At 39.1% G+C, this 13983-nt stretch overlaps 1 protein-coding gene across 2 annotated transcripts in view; it reads right to left on the reverse strand.

The window, feature by feature from the left end:
• dnd1 (DND microRNA-mediated repression inhibitor 1) overlaps positions 1-7490 on the reverse strand; it is a 31906-nt gene extending 24416 nt beyond the window's left edge. For both annotated transcript variants that reach the window (XM_041990370.1, XM_041990369.1), the window contains exon 1: positions 7365-7490. In XM_041990370.1, coding sequence (XP_041846304.1) covers positions 7365-7385 — 21 coding nt within the window. In that variant the 5' untranslated portion in view covers positions 7386-7490. The remainder of the gene's footprint in view (positions 1-7364) is intronic.
• Positions 7491-13983: the final 6493 nt, after the last annotated feature.

Genomic DNA, 13983 nt, shown 5'->3' on the forward strand with positions numbered 1-13983 from the left:
AAAGTTTATCTTGATTTACAAAGATTTTAGTCTAATTTATTTCTAGGCACTCATTAATTTGTGTGACTTTATGGACGTATTAGTGGAGTTAATTGGTGGCCTGTAAGTTTACAACAACAAATGTAATGATGTTTGGGCTGAGTGAATACTGTGTTTGTCCTTATAAACTTATGAAATTACTATCAAATTCATTTATTAAGTGTGACTAAGGTAAAAGTGCCGCTGCGTGGCATTTGTTGATTTATGTAGCGTTTGTTTACACTCTATTTTATGCTAACATAAATTAGCGCGTGAAATTAGCGCTAGCATTGCAAAGCATAGCAACTTACTGTGTGTGAATCATCTTCGCTCCTCATCATGATGTTTACTGGCGTTATGTTCTCCATCCTTCATAGACTGTATAAAAGAACCGTCCTCTCACAAACCGGCAACCTGCATGAAACTCTCCGAGGTGGAGGGGGGAAGAACGCTCTCCGTGTTTTTCTCTTTCGACTGCAGTTCTGATTTGAAACACTAGGTGTCAGTGCTACTTATTTTGCCTTTAAATGGCCATTTTTTTGTGCTCTTGTTTTGCTAGTGGTACAATTATTTGGTTTACATTCTTGTTTTATTTTTAAAATAAAGAGGGCATTTTTGGGGGAAAAATTAGAAAAATTGGACACTTTGAACAGTTGGACCATAAATAGTGTGATTTGGTTTTGTCCATCAAGACCATAGTTGGTGCGTAACAGAGTATAATGTCTCTTTAAATCTGCTAAATTGCGTTAACTGAAATACCTAGTTTGTTACTGAGCTTACTCAGGTTTTTATTTCCTACTACAGAAATGTTTAAAGTGCCGTGTGTTGTTACACATAAGGTCTTAATTTATTTAAAATTATTTTATTCATTTCACCCATTGGTAAATAATAAATGGGTCAGTTTTTCCTCATACGTACTGTTGTGGCCTTTTTTTTTTAAATTAACCTGTTAAAACGAGGGTTTTAGAGGTGAGGTTCGACAAATTGACTAAATTTATTTATTTATTAGACCTGGAAACAAAAACTCCAACATTTTTGCTGTTACCAGGCGGAACGGATTGAACATTTCAACGACCATGCTTATTGGACAGCGGTGACCTAGTGGTTACAGAGGTGGGCTTGGGTCTGAAGCACTTGAGTTCAACTCCCTGGGCTAACAACTGGCCCTTCACCTCCAACTGCTCCCCGGGTGCCGGAATCTGGTCTGGCAACCCACCCATCCTGGTTCGGATGAAAATACAGAGAAGGAATTTCCCAGCTGGGATGAATTAAGTATATAAAAAATAATATTTGTTTGAGGCATTTTCACGGTAGAAGCATTAATTGTATGTGAAGATGAAGTGGTTGATAACTTTAGTTTGCATTTCTTTCTTTTTCCTGCAACTCCACTGTTAGCTTCACTGTTAGCTACGCTGCTATGTTTTCCAGCAGTGTGAGCTGTGTTGTATTTAAATGTTTGTGTTTTATATAATGCATGTAAAATATGTATTATTTAAATTATTGTGCGCAATGGCTGACTGCGGGTTTGGCATTAAAGACGGTGTTGGATTAGACCTGATGGCCAGAAGACAGAATACACGATTTTAATCAGCCCAGTACCACTAAGCTAGGTGGTTCCTTCTGGAGAGAAAACTGTTGTTTAATAAAATGGTTTGTGAATGTTCACTGACCAGTGTGTGTCCCAGTGTATGTGTATAAATATACAGCTCACAGGTAAAGGAATCAAAGCCTTACTGAGCTGCACACATGCTGTACGTTTGGGACGGTTCCCCACGCTCGTATGGGCTGATTTCGCCTAAGGTCTAGATTTCTTCTAGATAACGTTCCTGTCTGATTGTTAAGTTTCTCTCCATAAAGAAAAGTATTTTACATTTTTCTCCATCCATTTATTTATTTGTTTTCTTCGATGTTGACTTGTTGCTGTTTCACTCTGCGTGAATGGTAATTGCGTCCCACAATGCACTGCGGGATGACGTACTTTCCCAAGCTCTATTCTGTTTACCTTATATTTCAGCATTTTTATTTACATTCATTATTTTAGATTGGCAATGTCCTCAGTGTGTTTGAAAAAAGTAAAGAAATATTCCACATGTGATAATCCCATTGAATGATCACACACTGAAGATGAGGATTTATTTGTGCTTCATACGGGTGGAGCTAAACAGTCAGGACAATTTTCTTCATTTAGAAATTGAACTGGGATGCTCATAAGCAGTGAAAGCTGGTTACACACATACAGATTATCGGACTGTTTTTGTCCCAATTTTGCCCATTCCCGACCGAGCACGGCAAACGTCTGATTATCTTACGTCTTATAAGATGTTCCTGTAAAATGATCCTGTGGTCTGAGGTTTTACACGCAAATTCGTCCTAATAATCAACTCTGAAATGGGTTGTGGCCGACAATCAGAAATGTTGAACATGTTCAATACTTATGACTGTGTGTGGAAAGCCAACGACTCCTGAATTGTGACAGTGTGGATGGTGACGTGGAATGGAATGTAAGCAATCAGAGAGCGAGCTGACTGTGGAACAATGAAAGACATAAAGTCCTTGTTCCCGCTGTCTTCAGTCTGTTGTTTTCAGTTCTGTTTTTTTCTGTTAACAATAGTTGCAAGACCACCATCAATGCTGGGTGTTTTCCTGTTGTTGCCATGGTTCTTCTTTGTTTTTCTAGTTGTTGCCATGGTTCTTCTTCTTCGTTTTTTCCTGTTGTTGCCATGGTTCTTCTTCGTTTTTCTAGTTGTTGCCATGGTTCTTCTTTGTTTTTCTAGTTGTTGCCATGGTTCTTCTTTGTTTTTCCTGTTGTTGCCATGGTTCTTCTTTGTTTTTCTAGTTGTTACCATGGTTCTTCTTTGTTTTTCTAGTTGTTGCCATGGTTCTTCTTTGTTTTTCCTGTTGTTGCCATGGTTCTTCTTTGTTTTTCTAGTTGTTACCAGGGTTCTTCTTTGTTTTTCTAGTTGTTGCCATGGTTCTTCTTTGTTTTTCCTGTTGTTGCCATGGTTCTTCTTTGTTTTTCTAGCTGTTGCCATGGTTCTTTTCAAGGTTATAATAGTTTTAGATTTTTTATTAGTTTTAGTTTTTATTTCTTTTTGACTTTTTATTTTCAAATTCAGTTAGTTTTAATTAGTTTTTAGAGCAAATTTTCTAGTTTTTATTAGTTTTCATTTTTTAAAAATGCTTAGTTTTAGTTTAGTTTTTATTAGTTTTAGTGTTAGTTTTAGTTTTTTTGTTTGTTTTTCTAAATTTGAGTATTTGCCAGGTGCAAAATTCAAAATAATCAGAATAAGCATGTATAATAAAAACTCAACATGATACAATTTTTAAAAACTGTATCAGGAGGAAACATGAACAGCCAATGACAAATCAAAGACAACAGCCCATAAGACAGTAGCCTTAAATAAAAAAAATATGTGCAATGCTGCTTCTGAGATAGTGTGCTAGGTAAAAATCAACATAACAACATACTGATGACACACATCAACATAACATGAATCCATTCAAGAGACAATTCACAGACCTTGGCAGCCAGGAGTCTAAAGGAGATAAATCTGACTCATCATGAACAACCTCAACAACCCAAAATACTGTAGACCAGGGGTTTAATTCATTCATTGAAACAATTTATGATTAACTACATAAAGAATTGAACTAAAGTTGCAGCAGCTTTAGTACAAATCACTGCAGCTGATTAACAGAACAGAACCTCACATGTTATACTGGACATAATAAAGCAGCGAATATTTTAGACACTGAAAGTGAACGTGTCTGGTAGAACACAGAACCAGCAGCTGGTTAAGATACTGATATATCTCAGCTGGATGATGATGTGCTTTTCTTTTCTTTTCAGAATTAAAAGTTTAGTCTCCCAGTAAGACCAAGAGAAACTCATCCATGCATCCATCTCCAGTAGGCTGGATTACTGTAATGGTCTTTAACGGGACTTCCTAAAAAGAGCATTAAACATCTGCAGCTCATCCAAAACGCTGCTGCTAGAGTTTTAACCAGGACTAAGAGATCTGAACACATCACACCAGTTTTGAAATCTTTACACTGGTTTCCAGTTTATACTGGTTTCCTGTCAGTCACAGAATAGATTTTAAAACCATTCTGCTTGTTCACAAATCCCAGAATGGTTTAGGCCCAGAATACATCTGTGATATGTTCAGAAAATATAAACCTAGCAGAGCTCTTAGATCCAAAGGCTCTGGTCAACTAGTCCAGACCAGAGACCAGACCAGAGTCCAGACTAAACATGGAGAAGCAGCATTTAGCTGTTCTGCTACAAACAAGTGGAACAAACTGCCAGTGGAGATTAAACTTTCACCAAATGTAGACATTTTTAAATCCAGGTTAAAAACATTTCTTTTCTCATGCGTCTATACATGAAATCTGCACGGTAACTTTTTAACTCATCTTCCTTTTAATAATTTTAATGTAATTTATGATTTTATTGTGATTCTTGCTATGTGCTGCTGCCTTTTACTATTTCTTAATATCTTGCTTGCTAATATAATGCTTTTGTTTTATGTAAAGCACTTTGAATTGTCCTGTACATGAAATGTGCTGTACATATAAACTGCCTTGCCTTCTATGCTAAACATACATAACCTACTGTCCAACACTGTAAACAAAAACTGATTTAAGCCTCTCAAATTCAGCTTTTCAAGATTTTGTGTGTAACTGTGTGTGTAGGTCTGTTTGCGTATGTGTGTGCGTGTAACTGAGAGTGTGTCTGTGACTCACGTTCCCTCCCCATGCTGCTCGGCCTGGCTGAAGCTTATCAATCCGGGGAGGGGGACAGAAAGGCTACCTGGTCCAGGTGCTCCTGGTTAACCTTCTTGTGCAGCTTTCCAAATGGATTTTCAGATTTGTGGGTTTTCCTTCCACATATTGAACCACCTGTTTCTTCTACAAGACACTTTATCTTTGACATGGTCATAACGAAAGAAATCCCAAATAGGACTCTCCTCACTTTCTCCGTAGCATCACGCTAGCGGCGCGGGTGGACACGCTGTTGACACGTGACGTCACGGCCGTACGACGCAGACACCTGGAAATCTAGCAGAGCGAAGTAAATCAACCCCGTGTCTTATGTATGAAATAAATTTACAAAAAATGAAAACGAACAACATTTTTGCTTTAATTTGAGTTTGTTTTAGTTCGTTTTGTAAACACACAATACAGTTTGTTAGTTTTCGTTTTTTTAAAAACTCTCGTTTTTATTTTTATTTCAGTTAACGAGAATGTTTTTTTAATTCTAGTTTTCGTTTTTTCGTTAGTTTTCGTTAACAATAATAACCTTGGTTCTTTTCGTTTTTCCGGGTTGTTGCCATGGTTCTTCTTCGTTTTTCTAGTTGTTGCCATGTTTCCTTTTCTTCATTTTTCCGGTTGTTACCATGGTTCTTCTTCTTTGTTTTTTCGGTTGTTGCCATGGTTCTTCTTTGGTTTTTTAGTTGTTGCTATGGTATTTCTTTGTTATTACAGTTGTTGCCATGCTTCTTCTTTGTTTTCCCTGTTGTTGCTGTGGTTCTTCTTCGTTTTTCCTGATGTTGTCATGGTTCTTTTTTGTTTCACCAGTTGTTGCCATGGTTCTTCTTTGTTTTTCCTGTTGTTGCCATGGTTCTTGATTTTTTCCGGTTGTTGCCATGGTTCTTCTTCGTTTCTCCATTTGTTGCCATCATTCTTTGTTTTTCTGGTTGTTGCCATGGTTCTTCTTCTTCATTTTTCTGGTTGTTGCCATGTTTCTTTTTCTTCATTTTTCTAGTTGTTGCCATGGTTCCTCTTCTTTGTTTTTCTGGTTGTTAGGTTCTTCTTCTTTGTTTTTTCAGTTGTTGCCTTGGTTCTTCTTTGGTTTTCTGGTTGTTGCCATAGTTCTTCTTCGCTGTTGCTAGATAATGTTTGATCATGCATGATTTCCAGCTTGTTGTGATTGTGAGAAAGAAAAACCATCGACATGTCTGAAAATCTAAACCATAATTGCCAGCATCTTCTGATTTACAGATAAATCTGCTTCACTAGTTTAGTAAGCACAGATTTAACAGTCACACGTTTGCTCCAGTTACCTTCATATATAAGGTAGTATTCACAATTTTAATCACGTAACCTGGAAACACACAATCCAGAAAGGATGTAAGACGAAAGATATGAAAGATTCTGGACTTCTTGTATCAGCCCGTTTCCTTCTTCTGAAGCAGCTTTCGGCTGATTCTCAGGTGGATCTGATCAACTCATCTGAGCTGGTCTGAGCAAGCAGTTCACGTTACTTCAGAATGAACTGCAGCTGTGTCCAGAGAACCATCAGGAAAACTATAGAGGTTTTCCAGGCATTTCTATCCCGTCCAGGAGGTTTACAATCCAGCCAATATAGTTTTATTCAGAGACTCTATCTGATAAATCCACAATGATCCATGATAACAGCATTATTTATCACATTTCACCATAAAAACATCACCATCACTACTATGTTGCTAAGAGACCTCTATTTAGACCTGGACATGATGATGAAGCCACTTCCTGTCAGACTTTCCACCAATCAGAGAGCTTAGATTGACGGTAACGTCCAATCAGTTCTAAATACATTTTTACATAAAAAGCAACTAAAAGATAGCTTGGAGTTTTAATTGTTATTAAAGATAGTTTAAGTTTGCTTTGAATGTAACAAACACAGCAAAATTTGTCCAAGCATTATAATTTGTCCTTTTTAAGATGGGCATGTCCATTAAATATAAATACTACGAGTATCAGCATTTAGAGAAATTAACCAGCTATTATCATAGCTGACATCCAGATACTTGTAGGTCATTTCATTCTGATGTAAACCTTCCACCACCTGACCGAGTCAGCTTTGAACACCCCCACCTCAACACTTAAAACCAAAAACATGAGCTATTAAACTTTTTCCACCTGATCTCATGATCAGTGACGGAATCTAGAGCAACTTCTACAGTCCACCCATCTTTAAATATGTCCTCGTTAATGCAATAAAACCAACTTTTCTCTCTTCTGGGATGAAACATTTAGTTGTGGTTTGGATTTAGTCGAACACTTTAAGTGTAATCACGTTTATTGTGACAGTTTATCCAATAAACGTAACAATACGTCAGTTTGGTCCAATTATTAATCTGAAACGTGTTTCATTACCTGCAGAAAATTTAGTTTCTGGTAAAAACAGCAATTGCTGATGAGGGCCAGCTGGGGCCCCAAGTAACGCAAAAAAAGAAAAAAAAGATTCACCGCGAGCTCCACGGTAACAATACAACGTCTGCGCACGACAACCACCTAATTACCGTGCTCGCGCCACAAGCCGCTTGTTTTTTCTTTTGACAGAAACATGAAGAACTTACCTGACACTGCATGTTCTCCATGTTCTTCACCGCTCCTGTCGTTCTCTCCGCGCGCAGACTCACCTGCAGCTCTGTTTCTGATCACAAACGTCCACGACGCGGTGTGGCCTTCACGGACCGCTCTGACAGCAAAATGAGGCCGTTTGTAAAAATCAAGCCAAAGTCAGTAAATAAGCATGTTGTTTGTTTGGCTGTTTTGTTTGTTTATCTTCGGGAACATTCTGTTTTTTATTAATTCTGTTTTTTTATGCTGAACATCACCCTGGAACCACTTTTTCCAGACGTGTTCCTGCCATCAGAGTCACTATCGGCTCATATTTTCCACCACATGGCAAAAAGTCGCAGTTTCATCATCTGACATGTTGTTTATGTTCTTTTGATAAAATGTGGATTTTTTAAAAAATTCTGCTTTTATTTATATTTAGGGTTTACTTACAGCCAGAGGCGACTGTCTCTGGGGTCCCAAGCAAAGTTTCAAAGGGCCCTGCAACAGGTTCATATTGTATACTTATAACAATGACAAGACCACATTAATGTCATCTTTAATTTTATTTTTACAGACTGGAATTCTTCCACCTTTAAATGTTCTTTGACGGCCTTTCCTTCTATTGACTTCTATTTTATTATTTAATATTTTCATTTAATTAAACAGGGTTAATATGATTTACTGTAGTTCCACTGACCAAGAGGTGGATGGGGCCCATTTAGGGAGTTCTCACATTGTCACTGCTCTGTCTTGATTATTGGTTGGCCCTCGGAGGCCCCCTTCTGGCTCAGGGGCCCCAAGCAAACTTACAGCAGCATCTTGCTTTGAGTGACACATTTTTGTACTTATTTGTTCAGATCATAGAGTTTGTTTATTTCACAGAGAGTTTTAAAGAAACCAAGTCCTGGTCAGGCATCGGAGCTCATTCACCAGCAGGTCTTACAAACAAATTTGTTCTTAGGCACATTTTTACAGCACATTGTCTGTAGAAGACAATTCCAAGTGCTTCACTTAGAATATTAAAAGCATTACAGCAGGGTGCAGAAGAAAATTTAAACTGAAGAGAATAAAGTGAATGAAACAGAAACTAAACAAGCTGAAGTAGAGCAAGTTAGATACAGTATGATACAAGCAGACGTCAACAGGAAATACGTAATCATTCCCACCATCATCATCATCACTGTTAATGTACGTAAATGAGACAATATATATATAAAAAAAATAAATAAAACATAATTTAAAGGAGCAGAAAATGAAAGAGTTTAATGAAATGAAAAATATTTTATTTATTCCAATAACCAAATTTAAGACCATTTAAGACCTTTACCAGAACTAAGGTTTGGATCAGACTTCAGGTTTTCCAGGATTCTCCAGGTTTGGATCAGACTTCAGGTTTTCCAGGACTCTCCAGGTTTGGATCAGACTTCAGGTTTTCCAGGACTCTCCAGGTTTGGACCCAGATAAAGTCTCTGTGGTTCATATGGTGTCAGCAGATCAGATCTATATTCTGGACCAGAACCAGAACCAGGGTAAGGATGTTAGAAGCGGCGTAATATGTTCCTGGTTTCTGGTCTTTGTGAGGACAGGAGCAGCAGCATCTGGACTAGTTGGTTACAAATAAATCTAAAAGCTGCTTCCTCCTCATTCAGCTTGAGTGAAGGTGCCGTCAGGCGGTCTCTATCGTTCAGTGGGTGTTCCAATCCTGACCCTCCTGATGGTGGGTTGGCACCAAGCGGCAATCTCCGGCAGTAAAATGTGAAGCCAACGTGAAGAAAAATTGCAGTTCACCCCTCGTCCACTAGGGACTCCAAAACAGAGTCAATCCCCATAGACTCCCATGTTAAAAAGTCCAACTTCACAGCAGAAATAAACATGTGTAAAGCCTGGTACAAAAATCCATTTTAGGATTAATAAGTCAAGTTTACCTTCATGACAACTGTGAGGGGAGTGATTTTATTTCTAACTCATCCATTTGGATGTTATTTAATCTTGAAATTTGGCATAATTAGGGGCGTGTCCTTTTGATTGACAGGTATCAATACCTGCAGCAAGAAGGGAGAGTGTAGCACAAACGTCGTTTTTAGCCGGCTAACAGCGCGCCTTAGCTTTAGCCCGCCTACCTCCATTAGCCGGTTAGCTCACGTTAGATCCGAGTTGGCTCAGTTAGCTCTTAGCTACAGGCAGCTCGGAGTTTGATAGACGTAAGTCATCCACCCCCACGCTCACAGCCCCCCTCTCAGCTCTGCAACTTTGCCTATTTTTGTATTTTCGGGGAGCGACGGCAGCCATGACGCTGTGAAGATGGCGATGGTCCATAGTGACTGTGCTGGGAGTCCTCTACAGCCGACCTCGACTGGAAGCAGCCCCCTACATTCATGTGGTCCTGGTAATCGGAGCTTTTCCTGTTCACACCCCTCTTCTGTGAAACTGTAAGTTCTATAAGATAGTGATGTGTGATACCACTCATTTTCTTTCCCACCTGATACCATCTGATACTGATCCAATACCGATGTGATCCGATACTTTAAACAGAAACTTAATATGTTTGGAAAATCATTTTCAAAGCAGCTACGCTGAGGGGAAAGGGTGTGGTTGTTACACTTCATAAAATACTTTATGACTCAAAATAAAAAATACACAAATAAATATATTGATGTTATTGTCTTTCTATCCTATAAAATATTTTTATTTTTAAAATCCCTACAATGGTTGTTTTACTGAATATTTAGTGACAGCAGCCTCTGCAGCGTCCTTACCGGCTGAATCCTTACCGGCCTGTTGAACTGATGTGACGGACACATTTCACTCCAAGCTGAACTCATACAGATATTTATTGCAGCATTTTCTTATTTCATAACCACATTTAATGCTGTACATAACAAACAGGATGCAGTAGTGTTTAGAACGAGGGGAACTCCTGCTGTTTGAACATGACACACAAACCTGAACCGAGCAGACAAATGAAAACCACTTTCCCAACATGTAGCATCAACGGTCCACAGCTCCACATTTAACCCTCTGGACAGTGGTTAGTACCTGCCTGCAGCATCAAAGGTCCCTGACCCTCCTCTCCTCCCAGTTTTCAACATTTCTGCCGGGAGTTTTCATTTTCTCCTCGTATCCGTGTGGTTTTTGTCCAGCTGCTCTGGTTTCTAACATGGATTTTAGGTTCCTTCCTGGTTGGATAGCTGGTGCGTTCCTGGCAGCCCCCACGGCTCTGAAATGTAATGTCTGAATACAAACACAAGATGTCAGTGTTGGATGATGTTTAAAGCCACACAAAACAAACTCTTCACAAACTATCACGTTATACATGAAAACTTGGACCTTGCTGCACACAGAACCACAGTTTACACAGAATAAATGTCAAACCATCTACATGTCCTTCTTTCAGCACACACTGAGCCGTGGAGGGAAGGAAAGGAGAACATAAACTCAAATATCTTTCCATTCCTCCACATTGTACTGTGAAATATTATTATTTTTACTTAGCAAAGCTTTTATAAAAATGACACATTCATGCAGATTAAACCAGTGTTTTCATCCCCTGATTATATTAGAAGAGACGGAGTTCAGATATTGAGCTGGAACCCTCCAACAGTCTGAACGGCTCGTGTTTTCGTTTCAATAAACATTCACATGATCCAAAATCTCCCCAAAAATGAAAGATTAGAGGAGTCAAAAATGAAAAAAAAAAGAAGAGATATTAATAACCTCAGGACCCCTACCTGCTGATGCTGGATCTAAAGGTGGAGCAGCTCCAGCAGCGACAGGCTGTTAAACTCAGAGTTAACCATCTAATGACATCATTCATGTTGTATAATCACTTCAAGTCACTTTTATGTCCACTGATCAGGTCATTTTGAACAAGTGTTTTGTCTGTAAGAGATGATGCCAGCCTACAGAACCTGCTGCTAACATGCTGGTACCGGGTCCGCCACAACATCCTCACATGTTAAATCCTTTACTTTTAGTTTCACTTAAACTGCAGGTCAGGTCAAGCATGATCATTAGGAAATGTGATACACTGATGATTAACAGACAAATTCTCTGATTTCTTTAGTTAAAATTCAGCCAACAGAAGCTGCTTTACGTATCTGACTAAGGATCTGAAATAAACCTAATACCTTCAAACGAGGATGAGCTATAAAAAGATATCAAAGAGCTTTCAGGTTGCTGTTTCCACTGCCTGAAATTTAATTAAGAAGTACACATCTGCTGAGGGAACAGAAGCTGAATATCACGGCAGGAGGATCAGGGTTTTAACGCGAGTCATCACAGCATCGATGGACAAACATTAGACATGAAAACAGAACAACAGAGTTTAGATGAAGAGTCAAAATAAGGAAAAATCACCTGCAACCCAATGACAAAAACCAGATCCGACATCTGGGAACGATGCCTGGAAGAAGGTGGTGTACAGATGTTTGAAGACAAAATGAGCAACATTTGATGAGAAGAACAAAATAGTCTTTTTGGAGAGAAGAGAGATGTTTCCACTAAATATTAGACACACTCTAGATGCATAGGTCATGGAGTCAGTCCAGAAAATAGAAAGAGGTCGTCTCCAACGTGAGCAGTGTTCCGCTCTGTGGCTGGAAATCTGTGGGAGATCTTAAACTGGTGAGTGGTTGTTCTTCATGGTTGTGAATTGGGATGTGCATGAATGAAATCATTTACGCAACCAGGAGTTTAGCTTTAGACAACCTACTCCGAGTTTCTGTTCTGACCTTTCAGGTGCGGAACAGAAACAGCAAATGTGATAATGAAACAGCAGAAGATCCATCTGAGGAGCTTTATGGATAACAGTGGAGGGGAAATCTTTGGACAGATCTTTTTGTTATTTTTATTTGATTTCTCTCTATTATTCTCTTATTCTTAATGTTTCTTTTGCATCTTGCCGTAATGCTTTTAATGTTTTATGTAAAGAACCTTGAATAGTCTTGTACATAAAATGTGATAAACCTGCCTCACTAAACATGCAACAAACCCTAAAGAGATCCTGTTAGAAATAGGAAATTAAATGAAGAAGAATAGGAAATGTTGACTCTTCACCCAGAAACGGTTCAGTAACGGTGGGAAGACCGCATCACTGATGTTTGCTCACAGAGACCACAGAGAGGAAGCAGACCGCCGTCCCAGTCCACGTTTTCAGTGATGCATCATGCAGACACACACAGCCCTGTCTGCTGCTGACTCAGAGCACAACTGATGTGGCTCTTCATGCTTCACTAACAGAAGTGCTTGGTGCAGCAATGTTGACCCGTCCGATCATGAACCGGCTGTGTGAAAGCCTCACCACTGACTGAGGACAAAGCCGTTTGCTCAGACTGGTAACCATGCAGACCAGTGGTCCTTATGAAAGACTTCCAGAGTTATGAAACAAGAGATCCATCAGCGCAGCACTAACGCTCGTACACCTGCACCAGAGCCGTAAAACCTGTGTGGAAGAGGGGAGCATGTATACTTGTGTTGGTGTGATCCACTCAGATCTCTGAGTGATCGAGGCAATCAAACATCCGGAGCATTTACTGCTAACACGAGTACTGGTAATGTTTTCTGTTTCAGACATTTCTGCTGACCTGCATCTTTTTTCCCCATGTCAACACAAAACAACCATCAAGGAGTCTCCTCAGCCATTCTCAATATTCCTGAAACATAATGACTTCCATGTGCGCCTTTTACTGTGAGCCTCCTGTGTGTTTTATCCAGTTAGCCTTCCCTCACACACCTCCAGCATGAACATCCTCTGTGGAGAAACACTAGAACAAACATTCAGCACAATTTTCAGAAAAGGCACGTCTCAGCCTGCTGGGCAAAACCTTCATTATTCCTAAATGATGACGAGATAAATGAGCTGAGCTGATTTATTTCGTTTGCATTCTCTGAACCATAGATGGTGGCAACCAGGAACTGAGCATTAACTTGCTGTAGAGCTCTGGACGTCACGTGACTGTCTGTTTACGCTGTCACGTTGGCAGGAAAATCCACTTCAATATGAGCCGGCAGGGAATTCACGGTCAAAGTTTACATCTCATTTTAAATCAGAAGACGGTGTTCAGTATACAAAGAAACTAGACAGATTAAATATCTCCGACCCTTATCATGTCCCCGGTATACTTTTTAAAACTTTTGAAGCAGTTGGAGCGGACTTTTTACCAGACCTGTGGTATCTCAACATACTATGAACTACTTCATACATTTTCCTTTGTCCTACTTCGGAGAACCTCTAAAGCTTCCAAAAGCCTGGAGGTGATATTATTGGACACAAAATGGGATTGAGATCTGGAGTTTCCTGTTTCCTTTTGTCACTGGAAGGATAAGTGTAACTTTGTCTTAATCGGGCTCAGGTGTCCTAATGAGTCCTAGTTTGTATGTTGAATAATTGCGGAATGATTTGTAAATAATTAAACAAGTTTCTAATTCATTTCTAAAGGCACCACATCATGTCAACAATTATGTATCACCTAATGATAAAAAATGAGATATCAGGCAAGTTCTATCAAATCTGTATTACAGGTGAATTAGTCCTAAAGACTGAATGACCTTCAGTTGAAGCCAGATATTTCAAAATCTGACTATTAATATGAATAATATTGCTAGAAATGACACGATGCTTTGTTTCTTGCTGTA

Source organism: Melanotaenia boesemani, chromosome 7 (genome assembly GCF_017639745.1).
Source record: "Melanotaenia boesemani isolate fMelBoe1 chromosome 7, fMelBoe1.pri, whole genome shotgun sequence".
In the NCBI taxonomy this organism is placed as follows: Eukaryota; Metazoa; Chordata; class Actinopteri; order Atheriniformes; family Melanotaeniidae; genus Melanotaenia; species Melanotaenia boesemani.